Here is a 23504-nt window from a genome sequence, read left to right on the forward strand (position 1 = left end):
GTAGTGTAATAAACTAGTTAGGTAGGGGTTCTACTCCCAGATATGACAGGTGTGTGTGTGTCTTTGTACCTTGTATCCTGTGTGAAGGTGGGCATGCATGTGTGACACCTGGGCCCAATGTGTAGTGGGTTTTGCAAATTTCTTATATTGTGGCTTTAGTACATATCAATGCCCACTGTACAGGGATAACAGCTGTTAAACAGCTGAGAGGCTGGGGTGCATATCCATATCCATACATGTGACATCAAGGCCAGGCAATCATAGTTAGCAACCCCAGTATTACCCAGAGCACACTCTCAACCCATGTCTCATACACACACACACAGACATGCCGAGGCAACAGTCAATATGTGTGTAGTACACTGCATATTGGTGACTGATAGTAACTGTGGTGTGAATGCAGTGGCTTACAGAGGCATGGCACCCTGTCCATCAGTATGATAGGCACATAATTGTAGACAGTGTGACTTCAGTATGTTTCCCACTGGATGCCTGCAACAACTGTGGTTCCATCAAATGTGATCCACAAAGGACATACCATACCTTACACACATGCCCTGAATGGACAGATAACACTGACACCAGGGAATACCTGTAGCATGCTATCAATGTAGGTGCAGGGTCAACCTGCTGTCCATTACCTAGCTCCACCACATGAGGGCGGGACTGTCACATCTGATGATAACATTCTGTGAACACAACATGGGCCAGACAAATCAGGTACACTTCCACATGCCACTGTACATGAATGTGGGACGTGTGCACATCCCAAACACCATCCATGTCATGGTGTATAGAACACATACATTGCAAGCATTGTACAGCACTGGCCATGCACAATAGTTACCCAGGTGACTGGATGGTGAATACTATACCCACCTGTGTGGGTCATTCTAGACACTACACCCCTTAGCCATAATGCAGACCATTCCCATGTGGCTTGATGTCAAGGTATACCCTCACCGAGCCTTGTACAGCCATCTTGCACCGTCAACCACTACACACCCATGAAGCAATGCGCACATGCACACCGGTACTAGCACCTGTGTCTGTGTGTGCGGTATATGATGTTTCCATCCACATTCACACCCAGTACTACCTCAATTGGCATACTGAAACATCTTCTCTAATGTCAGACACTGTCACATACCCTTTGACCATCGAACCCCAGGTTACCCCAGTGGGCCAATTCATACCTATGCATTACTGTATTGTGGCAAAGTAACTGGTTAGGAAGTGTATTCGTTACCTGCCAAGTATGGCAATGTGTATGAGTCCCTTAGAGAGTGTGGCTGTGTTGATGCTGACACCTGTTCATGTGGACAGGCTCGTGTGCTACACCTACTGTATCACAACAGTGTTGCACATGTCACTCAGCAGTACATATACATCTGGACAGTTCACCAACATGTAAGCTATGTGGCGCATGCAATAACTGCATACACATGTGATAGCTATGCATAGTCGGTCAGGTGTTTGAAACCCTATACTGGTAGGTGTGTGACACAAACATCCTTAGATTTTACTCACCCACACCTTCCAGGACATACTTTGTCTCTGTCTGTCCCTCTCACACCCTCTCTGGTGGATGTGGGATGTACACCTGCTTTGCTAGGCAGCAGCTTGTGTTTTGTAAGTGATGGTCATGATCAGCTGATGGCCTCTGCACCAATTGCAGTCCTCCTCTAGCTGAGTGCATGTGGAACAGCTGTGGTAGCATTCCCATAGCCAATTGCATGGAAACACACTCCAATATCTAGGAACATCATGTTGGTGTTGGCCCTTTACATCCACTGTGGGCAGGAACTAGATCTGTTTGGTGAGCAGCATCTCAGATGGATTGTGGATTTACCTCTAACAACATACACTGTGGAAACAAGGAGACACACAGGAGGGGGATGTGCCTGACCTGACTACAGACTGTAAGTGCTGCTATACTTCATGTGGAGTAATGTTGGTTTAACAGTGTGTGTGTGTGTGTGTGTGGATATGGCTGTCCTTCATGTTGTAATACCTGACATGTCAGTTCTATGTTTGTGAGGAATCTGCATCGTCAGGGTCATCTGCAGACTGGGCAGTGTGTTGTGCCCTTGGTGTCATGTGTTGCCCACAGAGCACGTATCTGTGAACTGCAGAAGGTAGTGTGAGGATTGCAGTCTGTAGATGGTGAAAGCCGTGACAGTTACTGACTTCATATCCTTCATAGGACATGTTGCAACAAACCCTGTTACGACAGTACATGTAGGAGGTTATCACAGCAACATATCAATATTGGCCCTGTGTATGTGCTTCCAGCCACAACTCTGTCAACCTTTGCACATATGTCATGCATTAAAAGGTGCATATGTGCTGTACACCATCATTAGTGTCATCATATCTGATAGCAAGTCAGTGAGATATCAGACTGCTACACATGTTATGTACAGTACAGGTAATATCTGATGACATTACCAGGACATTCTGTGGTCATTTGTACATTACTGAGGTCTGTGTAACTATAGTGAATGTCAACAGTGTGTGCTTTGTTAACATGTTCGCCTGTGTACAGACTGTGGTAGATGTCATTGTTATAGGTCCCGTCCTATCTGATGTTACATGCTGCTCCACTGTATTTTACCATATTGGTTTACATGTTTGTAGGGCCATACACATACATGTCCCATACCACAGACAGACAGCAGACGACACCGTGTAGCAGCCCAGTATATACAGGGTTAGTCTCTGAGTGGCACATATGAGGATGGTGTTGAACAGATAGTCCATATACTGTACTTTTATGCTAGCTTACCATATGTGGCTGTGGCTGTGTTCACATTGGATGTGGTTATGCACCTTCACACAGGTGTATCTTACCCTGTGCTGTGACATGCCTGCAGAGCCTGCTATATATGCAGGTACATGTGCATTCCCCCCATAGGAGATGTTGGCCAGTGTTGAGCCAGTCTGCCTGTAGCCTGCACAGTGCATTGTTACATGTCTAGCAGCTTAGTGTACTTACCCAGTGAGCTTTCATGTGCAGATACTTGCTGGATGTACTGCTGCCGAGTCTCCCTTAACAGTCATGAATGTCAGACAGAGCAGTGGGATGCTGTACAGATGTATGTCAAAATCTAGTGGGTAGTATGTGGCCATGGCACCCCTGTACCAGCGGTTATTATGTGTCAGGCCAGACAGGGGTGTGTGAATGCATAACTTATGGTGGCATATGTATACCAGTCGTTATGTGTTATACCTATCTACATGGCTGTTAACATCCATGTTGTCATGCATGGTACACATGTTTAGCACTATGGGGTTCTGTGTATACCTCTGGACTGTAAAGAGTGTTTCAGAATATCCACATATATTGGCCAATATCTGTGCTGATGTCCACGGGGGCATTACATGCTAGCAGTGGTACATTACTAGGATGTCCTTAGGATGTCTGTCAGTAGCCAATGGCACACGTGGAAAGCAGATGTGACCTCCCACGCACACCATGTCTGTTAAGACAATCCCAATTACACTATCAATATTCTGTCAATATACCTGCTATACATACCTGACATCCACTTGCACTATGACGTTGGGACTATAGAGACTTGGGAAGGTCTAGACTCCCATGTCCAGGACATATGGTGAGATTATCTGTACATATAATCATCCAGATATATATGTATGTATATATATATATATATATATATATATATATATATATATATATATATATATATATATATATATATATATATATATATATATATATATAATTGCACATATCGACATATATAGATGGGTATGTATATGTACATAGATATAAATATACACACCCAGATATATACATATACAGAGCAATATATGTCTACACATATACAGCTAGTGATACATATGCACATATATGTATGGATATCTACAGATATACCAACAGTAGTAGGTATGTCGGTGTAGATATGTATGCACATATAGTCATAGATATCTATATATATATATATATATATACATATATATATATATATATATATATATATATATATATATATATATACCAACATAAGTAGACATATATATATATATATATATATATATATATATATATATATATATATATATATATATATATATATATATATATATATATATATATATATATATATATATATATATATATATACGTACCAACATAAGTAGACATATCTGCACACATAGGATGTGCATACATATATAGCTATATACACAAAAATCTATATGTACATATACTTATATATACACATATGTATAGATACATATATGTATAGATATGTATACATCTGTACATACGAAGAATTGTACACATGGCCATATATATGTAACACTATACAGATGTGTATACAGACATATGTATGTGTATACCCTGTGTATGTACATGTAGACATATATGCATCTATATGTATACAACCATATACCTGTCATGAGTAAACGTCATGGTTGCATATACCCTCCCACATGTATCCCACCATATGTATCTGCTATGTGTACATTATGATAAAACGACACATGTGATGCAACAGTCATATTAATGACAAGGACTACACAATCTAGGACTTAAAGGCAAGTGTTCAATACCACTCAGTTTGGGTAATGGCAGCTATATTGGTAACACAACAGCTGTCCCCACAGTGGTCATGGCGTAGTGGCCATGTGTTGTGACTTCAGTGTAAAGGGCCTGAGTTCATGACCTGCAAGGGCTGCTCATTTTGTTGCTGGCAGAACAAGGTCGGTTGGATACAGAGTGGTTAAGGCAGTGTTTGTGCAATGTAGGCCACACACATCAGTATCACGAAATTGCTAGGTAGGGGTCTAGTCCCAGTGTTGGCAAGTAACAGTGTGTGTGTATGTGGATAGGTCTACATCAGGTTGCAGTGTATACACGCCTCAGCGGGCCACCTGTCCATGTGGCATAGGCAGTACCTGGTATAGTAACCTGTGAAATGTGTTTGACTGTACTCCAGATATGTCACTGCCATAGTGTAACATACCCCATTGTGCAATATGACTGCAGACCATCCTCGCGCTGATACATGTACACTTACAACACAATTGCATATCAGTTTAGAGACCACAACCAAGCAGTGTTACTAACAGCTAGAAGGCATCATTGCTGGATGGCTACACTACCTGCCAAATATGCCTCACACTCTACACCTTACAACATCTTACACTGCAGGACTGTGGTACACTGGTGTACAGTCACTGTGTGCATCAGAACCATATCAGCCTGCCCCTGTATCAATGGTATGGATGACAGGGATGGGACACAGGTATCATCATATGCACAGGGCATCCTCATTCTGATGCATGTACCACTACAACACAATTGCATATCGGTTTAGAGACCACAACCAAGCAGTGTTACTAACAGTTAGAAGACATCATTGCTGGATGGCTACACTACCTGCCAAATATGTCTCACACTCTGCACCCTACAACATGTTACACTGCTGGACTGTTGTACACTGGTGTACAGTCACTGTGTGCATCAGAACCATATCAGCCTGTCCCTGCATCAATGGTATGGAAGACAGGGATGGGGCACAGGTATCATCATATACACAGGGTGGGCCATACATTTGACACCATGCGTGTGGATGAGAGGTGTACTCTGGGGAGCTGGCTGAGGTGATGTGGTGGGCATAGGTATGAGGTTGCCCTAGGTGTGTTTGCATAGTGTGTGGGTATGCATACACACAGTTCTGTCTTGTGGCTGCCCTACACAGGTGTTTATGGAAAGCTGGAGACCATACCTGGCAGGGTGTGCAGTTCACTGCATCTGGCCACAGACATGTGGACTGTGCCTGCCAGGGGTTCCATGGGCATGTGCAGGTACAGGCGTTGAAGTGCTACTCTCACCTGCTGATGACATGTGTCTGCTGGTACTACATCCCTCCTGGGATTGGCAAGCACCATGTGCACGTGGCCTGCTGTGGTGTGGACAGCATACCCCCCGCACTGCTGAGGCTGCTACTGCCACTATGGGAGCCCCTTGGTGTCCTAGCATGCCCACAATGAGTGCCAGCTGTTGGTGTTGCTAACCCACATCCATGCGGGAGTGACGCTGCAGCCCCACCACATGTTGAAGCATGGACACATCATGGCTGATGAGGGCCATCATCTCATCATGCCATCTATCTGCTTGCTCATTAGAAGCACGGATGGCAGCCACCACTTCACGGAGGTTGTCACCTACAGATGCGAGTGCAGCCCTCTGCAGCCTAAGGCCCTGTCTGGTGTAACACTCAATATGTGCCTGCACTGCCATTACAGCCTGGAACATGCTTCTGCTGGTTGCAGCTATGTTGCCTATGCCAGGGGCATGATGTCCAGTGGCCCTACCATGAGCACCCTGGTACATTTGCCTATGTGGCAGCCTGCTAGACATCCGGCTATGCCTGCTGTGACTGGACACAGTAGGCATGGTTACCACACTTTCCTGTGCACTGCCCCTGAATGCCAGCTGTCCCTCTGCTATAGCCACTGGTGCTGGGGTGTGTCTAGGCACTGTAACTGTGTGCGAGGGTGGGTTGGCTAAAAGGGGGATGTCAAATGTTGGTGCAGTGTCAGCCCCTGACAATCCCACATGTGCCTCACTATTATCATTATCATCATTGGTGTCTGTATGGACACTTACATCAGATTGGGTGCAGGAGGGACCCTGAACCACCTCGCCACCTGTGGAGGAAAACAATAACTGCACTTTAAAACCTGTACAGCATTGCTTAACAGTACACACACACACACACACACACACACACACACACACACACACACACACGCACACGCACACACGCACACATGCACACACACACACACATGCACACACACACACACACACACGCACACACGCACACACACACACACACACATTTCTGTACTACCTGCCTGTCCATGGCTTTACAGACAGTCCCATGTATATGTCCATGTGTTACCCCAGCCTGCATCACACTTGTTAACATACAAGCATTGCTACCACTCATTAACATCACAGTCCTCTAAATGCCCATACAAGCGGGCACAACACAGGGCATGTTGCTAAATTACCTGCCTGACCTGTGTGTAGTGGAGTAACATGGCTTCAATGCTGTCATTCCGTATGCACCCTCTGTATGGCTGGAATGATGTGCATGGCCTCTATATGTGTGGGCTACTATGTTGTACCAATAATAGCTCTCACTGGTGTGTCATGTGTATGTAATGCTCAATACATGCCAGATATGCTGCTCCGTCGGCCCATCATGTCTCAGTTGTAATATGTGGATACACTCCCTGGTGCTGACTATTACTTCCCCAATGCATCTGTAGAGCTGCATGCATGGGCTGTAGGTGACCTCTCTGCTGACAGCAATATTAGGTGTGTACCTGGGGTCTACCTTCCCTCCGGATGCCTGATCCAAGCTACAGGCCATATTATACTATTTGCTGTCCTGTGAGTAAATGACATGTATTCATGGTGTGCAATGTGGCACTCTATGTCCATGTACTGCACGGTCCCAAAGGGGGGTAGAACCGCATGAACACCCCACATTCACGCATGTGCATACATGGCCACACACACAAACACACAAATACACACACGCATCATACATGCATCTATCTCCCACCACTTCACCAGAGTGTCCCTGCAGGCAAACTAACTAGCCACCAGGATGCACACACACACACACACACACACACACACACACACACACACACACACACACACACACACACACACACACACACACACACACACACAAAAACACACGTGAGGTTGCAAAATGATCGTACACACAGTCATCCAATTACCCATCTGCCAACATGCAGAACATATGGTAAAGACCAGCATGCAGTTCAACTGTACTCACACCATGCTAGCAATGGTATACATGTGTATGATGCATGTGCTGTGACTAGGTGATGCCCCTTCCCCTGGATACCTCTGCAGCCATGTACACATTATTAGTGTGCACCTGTTCTGCACCCTGCCATGTACTGTGCACCATAACTCACAGCCCCTTTTGTTTCAGCAACACATACCTGGGATGATATGTGGACTGTTGTCATTGGTGAATGCCTGATGCCTGATTTACAGCTATCAACATCAACAGACCATGTATGGCCACTGCAGAAATGCTTACACTGACAACCATCAGAGCATACCGTGGCTATGGGGGGGTGTACACACCTTTATTGCTTTTACACATGCATCCGTGATCTGCCATGAGACCAGAGCACTGCAGATCTTAGCTGTACACATTCCCGGTATGTAACATATGTCCTGTACTTTCACATGCAGTGTCTACAGATTGTGTTAGGTGTGCAGCTGCTGGCTGCAATGCATACACACCATGTGGGGATATGTGTACGCACCCTTATTGTGATGATTTATCACACCTCTTGTTGTGTGTACTACAGCAGTTACTGATCATGGCAGGGGTAAACCAGCGTGGGTCTTCTGCAATTGCCAGTATATGTTCAGCCTACCCTACACATGTCCCCCTATTCTGCATGATTGCTAGGTCTACTCATGTGTACATCCCATGGTGTTCACACAATGCCGTCACTATTGCAGTGTGGGTAGGATTATGGCTGTCACAGGTCCTGGACCTGACTATATGCAGATAGAGCCATTCCTGCCATCCTTAGGATCCCTGCTGCAGTGCACTGGCATTTTAGGCTGAGACTGCCCCCTCAGCATTTATGCAGATGCATGACAGGTAAGCCCTACACATATGTGTCAGCTTGCAGTGTCCCATACATTAAACACTACATGTTGCAGCTTAGACCCAGCTGATAATGTGGACTACTGTAAAGCCATATGCCATAGTGTATCTCAGCAGCAGTTGCCATTGCCCTACAGGTATGTGCACTGGTGTTGCACTGTATATGGGTGTTACTCAGAACATGTTGCTACTGTAGGCCATGTCTACCAACAGTATGTTACCCCCTGTGGACACATTCCACAATGACAGGATGTTAGTTGTCATGCAGGTGTGCGACATACCCTTTCAATACCCCATCATGTTCGCCCCTGTGAGACCATGCATTTCACAGCAACAATACATGCACATGTACAGCATGCATTCATGGTAGGTGTGTTAGATGTGTGCATGGAATATAACATCACCATTACATGTCCGGTGTGTTGGCATGCATCTGCATAAGACATACTCACCAGCTTCAGGCTGCTGCCTTGCTGTAACTCCAGAGGGACCTACATAAGTGGGTGAGAGATGCAATGTCAGTGGCCACACCTGTGGCACTGCTGCAGGCTGAGTGCAGTACTACCATACATCAACCGTAAATTCACACAATACTACCACATCTGGACATCTGTTTATCACTCCAATGCAGCAACACAATATTTGTATGACATATCAAATATGCATGATCTACCTGTACCACTGTGGATATTTACACAACAGTGGTCTACTGATGTGCCCTGTGTCCTTACCTGCATGCTCCTCAGCTGGTGTATGGGTGACACCCACCTCCACGAAGCGGTCCAGTGGTTGATGGTGTTCCAGATGGGCAGGTGCCAAGAGGCTGGCCAGGAGCTCATCCACACGTGTCGGGGGGGGTGGATGGCGAGGTGATCCCCCCCGGACTGCAGCAGCATGCCAACAGGCATTGTGAAGCAGGTCAGTACAATGATGCCGGACCTGCTCATAACTGCAGTTATTCAGGCTGACATCATTAACCCTGTGTATGAGATCGTTCCACAGGGTGGTCCTCTCCTGCTGGTCTTGTGCTGTCCTGCCAAACAGGACCTGGTAGTGCTGCACCATGTGGTTTATGATGACATCATTCTCCTCCGCGGAATACACTGGCAGCCTGATGTGTGCCATCTTGCCTGAAAAACATGAGGATGGGAACAGGCCTGATTGACTCATATGGCAAGGTTACCACAGTTCATAATACACATCTCTGTCAGCCCCCCACCATATCAGCTTCAACAGACTATACACACAACTGATTAGGTATGGCTATAGCTTAACTACCATTTGTTCAGATTGTGTAGTGTACCACTTCTTCTGCTATGTGATTGTGCCATGTCCCCTGTGTGGACACTAACATTGCTGGCCTGTTACAGACTATTCACTTGCATGCCATTGTCAGGGCCACTATGGTTATACATATGCCAATGGTATGGCTGCTCTGCGATTGCTGCTCATCTGACAGTCTGTGTTATAAGGGGGTTCTATGCATGCTGTTGGACATGTACCGGGATTATGTAGACTATGACTACCAACATATGTACTATGAGAGTGAGACAATAACATGTATATGTTCCATTGGCCAGCTGATCCACCTCTCCACACCCATCTGACCAGGTTATCTAGCCATATCATGTGTGTGCCAACCTGGGGCCTCCTCATGTACTGTTACAGCAATACCATCAGGTGGATCCACCCAGGGGATATTGGTCCACCCCCTCAGGGCATACACAAACATGTTCCTGTCCCCTGAGCTCAGGTCTAGGGTCTGTTCTATATCAGGCTCCACAGACACATGAGGGATGTGCTACATCAGTCTGACACACCCAGTACACATTCACATGGCCAACATGCTCCTCCTGCTTAGCCACCAGATCTGGCACCTTCAGGATGTGAACTGTTGTTGTGAGTGGCAGTTGGTGGGGGCTTTGTTCCCATCATACCCATATTGGGGACCATGTGGCATCTGCATCACAGACCACACACACCATCCACGGTGTTTACCCACTACATGTGTCAGATACCACCCCTGTAGACTGTCCTCTATATCTACCAATCCTGACCACCTCCACGTGTATATCTGTCATACTTCCCTATATTCCCATTGTATACTTCACAGGCGGGGGCATTGTGGTGCTAGAACGGGACTAACATGTGACATATCCGTTCATGTTGCACACACTGACAGATGTAGATGTCTGTGTGTATTGCTATGTGTGCTGCTGCCTCACACATAGCACACATCACTGTGGCAGTGATATAGGGGACATGTCATTCCTTACATATCTGTTTGTGTGTGTTTGTACAGATGTAGACATTTGCGTATCGGTATTTATCTATATGTGTGTAGATATTTGTGACTTCATATATATGTGCACATATATATGTCTACACATGGGTATATGTAAATTTCTGGGCATACATGCTGATATACATTTATCCTTAGATATTATATCTGTGACATATGTACACATATGCATACCTATATGTGGGGTACATTCAGAATGTGGGGTACATTCAGACATCAGTTCCACAATCTCACGACACCTCCCTGCACAGCTGTACTGTTCTGCCTTGCTACAACACAGACAGGTGCCACATATGGACATGGCCTGACACTGGTGGGGTATATGTGGGACCTGTTTGCAGGTAACTTTATTACACACCTATGGCATTCCGCCGTGGTACATTACAGATTCACCTGGGTATCCTGCCAGTGGTAGTCCATGGCTCCCACATGTCCATCATACTGGCATTGCTTTCACCACCGGCTATTGGCCGCATCATATGCATAATCCCCATTACACAACACACATTATGATGACTTACATCCTGTCTATCAGTGCTGACCTGCACAGTTAACAGCTATGGCCCTCTACCCACAGGGACAATCACTATTGTCCATAGCAGTTGTTCAGTTGACCATCATCACAACAACACCTGCTGGCACATATAACACATTCCACATCATCTATCACAGTACTATGGACCAGGTACTACATTCTAATACATGTACATATACTTCAAATACCTGTTGTGGAAAGTATTTATTACTGTCTGGCAGCTGCGTAGCTGGCTGTGTTTTCAGCTGTGAATGTTCTCTACGTTTCTATTTTTTTTTTCTTTTCTTTTTTGCTTGCTTTCTCTTTCCTGTAAATGGATTGAGCTGTTTGGGGTAGATTGCAGCCTGGCTTTAGTAGGTGATGCACTTGATCAGGTGATGGCCTCTGCACCAATCAGTGTCCTACATTTGCTAACTGCATGCAGCTTGCTCTGTAGTACTTCCAATTACCACTGTCATGGCAACCAGCTACTATAAATACCTACATCATGTGGGCAAGGTCTCTTTACCTTTCCTGTGTGATGGACATCCTTTCTGTGTGTGGGCATCAGTGTTACAGACAGTAGGTAGCAGTCCCTCTTACAGGGGAACCAGCACACATAGGCCAGCAACATATTTGTAGGAAGTTCCAAAACTACAGACAGACTGTGAGTAGAGTTGTGTTATGCTTTGTATAGTACTGGTGTTACAGGGTGTGTGCATACATACTAGTTTACCTTGGAATGCAGTCTGTCTGCATAGCTCTCAACTGTGGGCCTATCCTGTTGGTGGCCAGAGATGTGCCTATCATGTTTTGTCTGTCCACCACACAGGTCCTGAATCAGATATGTCACTGGCAGTGTGCGTGTGTTGAGTGCTATCAGTACATGGCTACATCCATTTATGTTTCTAACCTCAATTCCCTGGCTAAGGGTATGTTGCAGACTATCCTGTAACACCAGAAAATTGCTTAGTATATGGTAACAGTTTCCCACATATGGGCCTGTGTTCCAGCCTCTGTCCTCCACCTACATACCAAGGTTTGCACATATGACATGCTGTCAGGGGTTGTTCTGTAGTGGGCTGTGTATATATCACACTGCCATTGCTGCCATCAGTCCACTGATGTTGTATCCCCCACACATACAGTGGTGCTGGGGCCATATTGGTGTGGGCTACACCAAAACAATACATGTGTTTCCTTATGCACTCCAGAGGCCGTGTATGTAACAGTGGTATATGGGCCTGTAGTATTGAGCACCATAACTGACCTAGGCTGTTAAAAATGTGGGGATATCAGGGGTGAGCTGCCTTGAGGTATCTGCATGTACAGTACCATATACTTCACCTATATTTACATTACTCACATATATTGGGTTACTGCAGGCCTATTGCCTCCTGCAATACAAGACTGTTCTGTTTGTCAGTGTACTTGTGATGGTGTCAGTTATGCCTTGTTATGTAAATGTTGCATCCCATTTGGTCAACTGAAGTCTTCAACACTTAGTGAATTTGTACAGTGTGTAGATGGAGGCTGCTGAACTATACACCTGTATTACATAGTATTGATTGTTTGGTATCCTGTGGCCCAGTCTGTCTTTACTATTGTACAATATGAAGGCATTGGCCTGGACAGTGACAGTTGTGAACCTTTCCAGACTACTGTATTAGTATCACTGTTTCACAGTTGCATTACTCTGTTTATATGGATGTCAGTGTCTGCACAACTATATGACATGGCATATCGAACTGTGGTATACAAATAAATGTTTTCCATTTCTGCAAACCTGTGTGTGGTGTTTTTCCTATGACCTCTCTGTGGGTATATGTTGCAGGCGATGATTGTAATTGTATGGGTGGCCCATACAGTGTCCAGTTGTTCAGATATGAACTGTAGGCACAGTGGCTGTTCCATATTGTGTGCACCTTCTACATATGTATCTTACTGTACATATCTCTGCATGTGTCTATGTAGTGTAGACATGTGTGTGTGTGTGTGTATATATATATATATATATATATATATATATATATATATATATATATATATATATATATATATATATATATATATATATATATATATATGTGTGTGTATATATGTATATATATATATATATATATACATATATATGTATATCTGTATCTGCATATATGTGTCTGTGTATATGTACCCTGGTGATGTATAGCTTCCATAGTTTACATTTCCTACTGGAGCCACACTATACTACATTATATGTTACCAATACCAGCCTGACATCATACAGGTGGGTTGTAGTACTGTTTACGTGTTGTGCACATGTCATGTCAGGTCCTGCTTATGGGATCTGTAACACTTTAGTGTATTGCAGGGTGGATGTGTTTGGCTGTGGTGGGGGGTATGCCTATTCGTACATGACGTATATTGTTTGGGGCGTCTCAACCCCATTAACGGTGCATGTGGACATATTTGTATTTGTCAATCTACGATTGCTATCTTCAGATGTGTGGCCATATACATATATATATATATATATATATATATATATATATATATATATATATATATATATATACATCTATTGATATGTTGTATCTGTTTAGATATTAATATATTTACTCACACACATACATTTACATGTTGGAATACATTCTCTGTACTGTTGAATGACTGGGCTGGTTGATATGTTTTGAATACTGCAGAGTTATGTATATCTGACATGGCTTAGTGGCAAATCACTTTTGCTATGGTGTGTGGGGCTCTGTGTTCAAGCATAGCAGAAGCTGTTTATTTTGTTACTGGGCAGAACAAGGGCCATTGGATACAGAGTGGTTAAGGCACTTTAAGCAGTTGTTAGCGGGTTTGCACAGAGGTAAGCACTGCTAACCCGCTATTACATCTGCTTACAGGATGTTAGCTTCAGATTTGCTTAACCAGTGTAGGCACTGCTTACTGCCGTGCAAACAGGCTTAAGCCCACTTACTACTGCTTACATATGCTTACTATTGCTTATTTGTGCTTAAACCTGCTTACTAGTGCCTTATTCATTTTAACACTGATACTTCACATGTGCATTTCTAGCAGTACTCCAGTTCATAAATATATGTTATTTAGTGGGTTTTGCAACAAAACTATTGGTTATAACATGCTTAGCCATGTAAAATAGACTGTGCTGCAGTGGGACTCGAACCAGGAATGCCTGCTCATTAGGTGGATATCCTGCCCACTACACTATTGCTGTGCTGCTTCATTTGCATATATCTTCCATAATGTCATACCCATGGTTCCTTCCCCTGCCCCTGACCTCCACGTACACAGCAAGCATCCATTCACCAGTTGCTAGTCCAGCACATTGCCCTCTCTCCACATCCTGGTACTCATCCAGTATATTGCCTCAACCCAAGCTTCTTCAGGCTCTTCATCCATTTAGTCCACATACGTATGAACCTTGCCTTGTTCATCTTTCGAGACATGTGTAAACATCGGATTGACTCACAATTTTTGGTTGGTCCCGCCAGGGACAGACTTGTTTTTATGTCAAGATTAGGCTTAGCTGGTCTACACTGTTTCTCCCACTGGTAGCATCCTGTCAGGGGTTTGAGAAGCAGCGGTTTATTCACACACCTACCCAACCTCATCTCACAGTTCTGTGGAACCTACGTCCCAGGTTTGACATTCTGCTGTATGTGTATCTGCCATGGCTTAGTGGTAACTCACTTTGACTATAGTGTGCAGGGTCCGGGGTTTGCAACTTGGGAGTGAAGATTATTTTGTTGATGGGCAGGATGAAAGCTGTTGGATACAGAATGACTAAGGCACTTTTAAGCAATTGTAAGCAGGTTTGCGTGAGGGTAAGCAATGCTAACCTCTGGTTACAGCTTCTTACACTCTGTTAGCTTCTACATTGCTTAACCACTGTAGGCATTGCTTACTGCCATGCAAACAGGCTTAAACCCGCTTGCTGCTGCTTAAAAGTGCTTACTCCTGCTTCCCCTGTGCTAGTTTATTTATTTATTTTACATTTGTTGACTGGGAAAATCTGACTGGATGCTTGTCCATTTTCAGTGGAGGCCCGGGGAGAAAAGCTCCACAGTAGAAATCAGCTAATCATTACAATCAATACAGAGGTGTTCACAGTCATAGAGAGTAACAGACTTAACATAGCTAAGTAACATATTATTCATGCTTAGTTTAAGTTAACATATAGGCATTATTCATCCTTAGTTCAAGTTTCCATGTCAGGTATGAAGGTTGACAAAGGTCAATTTAAGGTGAAGTTATATCCCAGTTTAACAGTTCTGGCTAGGATACGCTCAGGTATTCGGGTTAGGTTTAGTTATTCCATACCTGTGTGGTAGAGTAGAAGAGAATAGTGAAGGAGTAGGTAGGTAGGTAGAGGGGAGACATTGTAACTGTATAGTAGGCTGTTGGAATAATTGGTAGGGGAGCAATAGGGAAGGTTAGAAGGATGTGGGGATTTGTATGTGAGGCAGGACAAGAGGTGTCGGTTTCACTATTTGATGTAGGGGTATAGAGTGTAAGGTGGGGGGAGGATTTAGCCAGGTGGTGAGCATGTGCTGATCCAAGAGTGCTTGAGGTGCTCCTTCAAGGGTTTTGTAAATGTGTCCTTTGAGACAGCTGAGGTAATAGATGTGGGTAGGGAGTTCCAGATTTTGCCAATATAGTTGGGGAAGAGGGAGTCACCTAATTTTAACTTTAAACTTTGAAAGAAAAGAAAAAGGGGTTTATAGGTAAGTTGTGAAAAGGGGCACATAGTGGGAAAGGCAGTAGGGGAAATAGCCAGGGATGTGCAGGAAGGCTGAAGGGAAGGTCCATAGCTGTCCATTTCTTCTACAGCAACAGCTGTGCATATACACTGAATTTGGAGGTAGATTTGGACACTCAAATCCCTGGGTGGGGGTGAGGACAACAATAATAAGTTGTGATGCCAATTAGACCAGATTACATGCCTACAGTAGGGAGCTACAACCATGTGTTATTTGGTGTTATTTAGTGGGTTTTGCAACAACAACATTAGTTATAACATGCTTTGCCATCTAAAATAGACTGTGCTGCAGTGGGACTCGAATCGGGAATGCCTGCTTGTTAGGTGACTGCTCTGCCCAATTCACATTACTGCTTGCATCCACGAGGCGGTCCGATTAGAACCGCTCCATCCAACACCTGCACACCTCAACCCATAATTTCATACCCATCGTCCCCTCCCCACTCCTTCTCCACAGCAGTGATCCTTTCTCTGGGTGCAGGTCGGGTCTAACCACACCACTACACACTGCCCACTCTCCACTTCTCGGGACCCATCACGTACATCGTCTTGACCCATGGACCATCAGGATTTCCCATCCTTGTAGTACTAGGACATACGTGCCCTGCCTTGATGAAAATGTGTAATGACGGAAATCCAAATAACCAAGAATTTTTGGGTTGTCTCGCAAGGGATGTTCTTGTCTTTGTTTCTAGATTAGACTTAGTGGGTCCACAGTGTTTCCCCCACTGGTTGTATCCTGCCTGTGGTCTGGGAAGCAGTGGTTTGTTTACATTTTTTGTGTGTTTGTTTGCATGTTTCACCTGTTTGGCTGGGGGGGTATTGGTACGTGTAACACCTATGTTGATTGAGCCCCCTCAGCCCCAATGGCGGTGCCTGTGGTCATATATGCCATTCTTATGTGCTATATCATATATATATATATATATATATATATATATATATATATATATATATCTGTGTATGTATATATATATATATATATATATATATATATATATATATATATATATATATCTATATAGCTATATATATATATATATATATATATATATATATATATATATATATATATATATATATATATATATATATATATATATATATATATATATATATATTTATGACATATAGATGTATGGATGTCTGCATATGTATATATCTATATGTGGATATTTATATAAGTATGTATATATATATATATATATATATATATATATATATATATATATACATATATATATATATACATATACATATGTAATACAGAGTGGGAAAGGTATATATCTATTTAGTTTTATATATATATATATATATATATATATATATATATATATATATATATATATATATATATATATATATATATATATATACACACACACATACATCTACATGTATAGCTACATGTCCTGTAATGTTGAATGGTATTGCTGGATGCTATGTTTGTGAAAACATTACAGGTGCATATATCTGTCATGGCTTAGTGGTAAATCACTTTGTGTATGGTGTACAGGGTCCTGGGTTCAAGACTTGCAGAGGCTGTTTATTTTGTTGTTGGGCAGAACACGGGCCACTGGATACAAAGTGATCAAGGCACTTTAAAGCAGTGGAAAGCGGGTATGCACATGTTTGCACAGAGGTAAGCACTGCTAACTTCTGGTCACACTTTCTTCTACTCAGTTAGCTTCCATATTGCTTAATCTGTGTAGGCAGTGCTTACCCCCATGGAGATGCACTTAAACATGCTTACTAGTGCTTACATATGCTTACTACTGCTTATTTGTGCTTAAACCTGCTTAGTAGTGCCTTATTCATTCTGACACTGACACTTAACGTGCATTTCCTGCAGTACTCTAGTTCATAAATATGTGTTATTTAGTGGATTTTGCAATAACAGAAGTAGTTATAGCGTGTTTGATGATGTAAAATAGACTGTGCTGCAGTGGGACTCGAACTGGGATTGCCTGCTCGTTAGGAGACTGCTCTGCCCAATTCACACTATTGCTTACATCCATGAGGCAGTCCGATTAGAACCGCTCCATCCAACACCTGCATGCCTCGACCCTTAATTTCATACCCATCATTCCCTCCCTGCTCCTCCTCTGCAGCAATCATCCGTTCTCTGGGTGCAGGTCAAGTCTAACCACACCACTACACACTGCCCACTCTTTACTTCTTGGGACCAGTCACGTACGTTGTCTTGACCCATGGATCATCAGGCTTTCTCAACCTTGTAGTCCGAGAACATACGTGCCCTGCCTTGACACATCGGTGCAATGATGGGAATCTGAATATGCTTTAATTTTTGGGTTGTCCTGCAAGGGACATTCCTGTCTTTTTATCTAGATTAGACTTAGCGGGTCCACAATGTTTCTCCCACTGGTAGTATCCTGCTTGTGGTTTGGGAAGCAGTGGTTTGTTTACTTTGTGTGTTTGTTTGTATGTTTCACCTGTTTGGTGTGGGGGGGATATTGGTACTTGCAACACATATGTTGATTGAGACCCCTCACTCACATTGGCGGTGCCTGTGGTCATATATGTCATTCTTATGTACTGTATCATATCATAGATATATATCGTTGTATATACACACACACACATACATATATATATATATATATATATATATATATATATATATATATATATATATGTATATATATATATATATATATATATATATATATATATATATATATATATATATATATATATATATATATATATATATATATATATATATATATATGTATATATATATATTGCTGTATATATATCTAATGACATATAGATGTATGGATGTCTGCATATGTATATATCTATATGTGGATATTTATATATATGTATGTCTATATATGTATACATATGTAATATAGAGAGGGAGAGGTATATATCTATTTAGTTTTATATATATATATATATATATATAGACACACACACACACGCACATACATCTACATATTTAGCTACATGTCCTGTAATGTTGAATGATATTGCTGGATGTTATGTTTGTGGAAACTTCAGGGTTATGTATATCTGTGGTGGCTTAGTGAATCAGATTGGCTGTGGTGTGCAGGCTCCTGGGTTCGAGCCTTGCAAGGACTGTTTAATTTGTTGCTGGCCGGAATGAGGTCCGTTGGATACGGAGTGGCTGAAGCACTTTTACGCAGTTGTCAGTGGGTTTGCACGACGGTAAGCACTGCTAACTTCCGGTGACATGGTTAGCCTCACTATTGCTTACTTTGTGTAAGCACTGCTTACCATCGTGCAAACAGACTTGCACCTGCTTACACGTGCTTATTTATCCTTACTACTGCTATATTTTAGACAGTAATAGTCTACTGGTTCTTGGGGAGGTGGTGAATTTGGCAAGTGTATGGGGTTATCATTCATTACACAGCTTACTACTCCAGTTCACACCAATATGTAATTTATTAGGTTATACAACTTAATATATTGATCATAACAGTGATATGACATGGAAATGGAATGTACTGCAGTGGGACTTGAACCAGGATTGACTGCTCGTGAAGTGAATGCTCTGCCCACTACAATATTGCTATACTGCTTCATTTGCACATATCCTTTTTATCCTCCTTTAGCTATTTCAGCTACATTAAGTGTAGCTAAGCGATGGGCACACCTGTGCACCTACGGTTAATTTTAATCGGATGTTTAAAAGAAATAAATGGGTTTCTTCTTTTAATTTATATGCCCTGTTGCTGTTGTACACATGGGGGGTCTGTTGGTGGGGATATGAGGACACCTATGAGCGATCACGCTCATTTCTTAACAGCTTCTGCTGTTCGACATTGCAGGGGTGTGCTTATTCTGAGAGCTCTGCTCTCAGACATGCCTCCTGCACTTGTACATGCTCCGTGTAAGCCTAGGAGCTCGGCCAGCGCGCCTTTATTGCTATGCATGGTGCACTGCCTTCCTGCTCCTAAATGAGTGCTTCCGTGCATGACTAAGCTAGTCCTGCATGGGAGGTTAGTGAATCTGGGGGAATGTTTTTCTGTAGTAAGTCATTTTATAACCACTCTTTTTGTAATGACTTTCTTCAGTTAACTAGAATGTGATTGTCCAGTACAAGGGGAAGTGGCCATTTCAGCATGGTATGCCTTTTTTATTTTTCTTCATTTGTTTATAGCATTTTCTTAGTATCACTGTTGAATTTTAATGTTTATGTTTTTACTTTCTATTACTTATGTATGAATTGTCTAAAATTATATTTTTTATCATATGATAGTTTTAACAGTGAAAAATAAAAGGAATATGATTTGGAGAGAGAGAGAGAGAGAGAGAGAGAGAGAGAGAGACAGAGCATTCCATTTCTCAACAATCTGTAAAATCTGATAACAAGAGATACAGTTGTTATATTTTTTTTACTAGCAACCACCTACCTGATTAATAGGGTATGGAAAAGGTAAGATTCTTTGAATATTTTTACTTACTGTGTACTACATTTTTTCTTTTTCTAGGCATATATACATGTAGAGGTTCACATCACTGGCAAGATGTGAATGGTTATACCAAAATTCCAGACTGCTTACCTAGTAAGTATTTCAATGTATTTATATATTGACTACTGATAATAATCAATTATAAAGCAAAATCAGAGTATACTGGGATATGAGCTAGCTGTGCCTTGTTTCAAGCTTCTTTAGAGTACCTTTATCCTTTGGCCTGTTAACCAAAATAATTAACACTGTTTTCAAATCTTTGATCCATGCAATAAAAAATCCTAATAGCATGGTCACTAGTTTTACTTGTGAACTGTTACAAGTGTTTATTTCTGCAGAATTAATTTGGTTTTCTAGATAATCACTAAATGTATTTCTTGCCATTTTAATACATTTAGGAGTAACTCCTACATTAGACAGGTCACATATATGTCTTTAATGTTGAACTGTGTAATTCACTTCAAAGGAGAATATAAATTGCATCTACTGAAATTTTCTTTGAAGATTCAGCTTAAAAATTCATCAGGTGTGTCAAGATGTGTCAGCTATTTTTATAAATACATATATTTATAGCTATATCTATAGCTATCTCTCTCTCTATATATATATATATCATATATATATATATATATATATATATATATATATATATATATATATATATATATATGTATATATGTCTGTGTCTGATAAGATACAAACTGTGGGACAAACAAAGAAATGAGGACATAAAAGCAGAACCCAAAGTAGCTCCAATTGCAGAAAAAGTCAAAGAGAAAAGATTATGGTGGTTTGGACACATGCAGGAAAGCAGAAGATAATCTGGTGAAGCAGATTTGGGACAGACAGGAAGAAAGGAAAAAGAAGTAAGGGCATCCAGCAAAGAGGTGGATAAATTGTGTGAGAGAAGACCTATGATAGTCAAGCATGGCTGTTGAAGAAGGTAGCATAGTGGCATTAAATAGACAGAGATGATGACAAGCGACACTTTACCCTGACCCCATGTAGAAAATCTATGTGTATGTGTGTGTGTGTGTGTGTGTGTGTGTGTGTGTGTGTGTGTGTGTGTGTGTGTGTGTGTGTGTGTGTGTGTGTGTGTGTGTGTGTGTGTGTGTGTGTGTGTGTGTGTGTGTATGTGTGTTATGTGTGTGTGTGTGTGTGTGTGTGTGTGTGTGCATCTCTCTCTTTCTGTGTTTATAACTATATCTATATCTATGTATATCTATATATATATATATATATATATATATATATATATATATATATATATATATATATATATATATATTTATATATCTATATATTATATATATATATATATATATATATATATATATATATATATATATATATATATATATATATAATGTATGTGTGTGTGTGTCTGTGTGTGACACAGCCCCCCACACTTCCTGCTTATATATACTAACTCCAATATCGCACAACAGTGAGGAAGGGGCAAATTCCATCATTCAGTCCCCCGGATTCACTATCCTTCTGTGCAGGACTAGCTTAGTCCTACACGGATATGGCCGTTTAGGAGCAGGATGGCAGTGCGCCATGCATATCAATGAAGGCGTGCTGCCTGAGCTCCTAAACAGACACAGAGCAGACCTCTCAGAATATACACACCCCCCTGCAATGAAGAACAGCAGTGTATGAATAAGAATGAGCGAGACCGCTAATAGGTGTTCGCATACCCCCAGCAACATTCCTCCTAAGTTTACAAGAGCAATAGTTAAAACATTAAATATAAAGGAGTGTCTTTTTTTTATAAAACACATTAAATTTAACCGTGAATGCACGGGTTTGCCCATCGCTTAGCTACGGTTAATGCAGCTTAAATGGCAGAAGAGGATAAAAATCAAGCTATATGCAAATGAAGCAGTACAGCAATAGTGTAGTGGGCAGAGCATTCTCCTTATGAGCAGTCATTCCCGATTTGAGTCCCACTCCAGTACAATCCATTTTCAATGTCAAATCACTTCATGACCAATTTTTTGTTGCATAACCTATGACATAACATATATTTCTGAACTGGAGTACTGCATTAAATGCAGGTGTGAGGTGTCATTGTCATAATGTTGTAAAGTCCACAGATAATCACAAGTGCCCCATATAGTATATGTACACAGGAATCAGGGATACAAATGGAAGGTAAAATGTTCATAGGTTCATAGATTCATAGGTTGGTACTAGGCTATCGGCCTAAGGCCTATGCAAGCCTAGCCATAACAATTCCCTGGAAATTTCTTCCCCACAATATTTATAGGTTCATAGGTTGGTACTAGGCTATCGGCCCTAAGGCCTATGCAAGCCTAGCCATAACAATTCCCTGGAAATTTTTTCCCACAATATTTATAGGTTCATAGGTTGGTACTAGGCTATCGGCCCTAAGGCCTATGCAAGCCTAGCCATAACAATTCCTTTAATGAATGATAAATCCATACAGTGTCCAAATCTACCACCTTCCCAAGAACCATTAGACATTACTGTCTAAATTAGTGCGGTGGTAAGCGGGTGTACACAGTAGTAGTAGTAAGCAAGAGTATGCATATTTAAACAGTAGTAAGCGAGTTTAAGCCCGTTTGTGCAGGGGTAAGCAAGGCACACACAGGTTAAGCAATATTGAAGTTATCTCTCTGTAAGCATCTTTAACCAGAGGTTAGCATTGCTTACCTTCCTGCAAACCTGCTATAGATATATATATATATATATATATATATATATATATATATATATA

At 41.9% G+C, this 23504-nt stretch overlaps 1 protein-coding gene across 2 annotated transcripts in view; it reads left to right on the forward strand.

Annotated features, from left to right (window-relative positions):
* The window catches only part of LOC122808712 (complement C1r subcomponent-like), a 252509-nt gene that overhangs the window by 209406 nt on the left and 19599 nt on the right, over nt 1–23504 (forward strand). For both annotated transcript variants that reach the window (XM_044079700.1, XM_044079701.1), the window contains exon 6: nt 20780–20854. In XM_044079700.1, the coding sequence (XP_043935635.1) occupies nt 20780–20854 (75 nt within the window). The remainder of the gene's footprint in view (nt 1–20779; nt 20855–23504) is intronic.

This window comes from Protopterus annectens, chromosome 8.part0, assembly GCF_019279795.1.
Source record: "Protopterus annectens isolate FY-2018-M chromosome 8.part0, PAN1.0, whole genome shotgun sequence".
In the NCBI taxonomy this organism is placed as follows: domain Eukaryota; kingdom Metazoa; phylum Chordata; order Ceratodontiformes; family Protopteridae; genus Protopterus; species Protopterus annectens.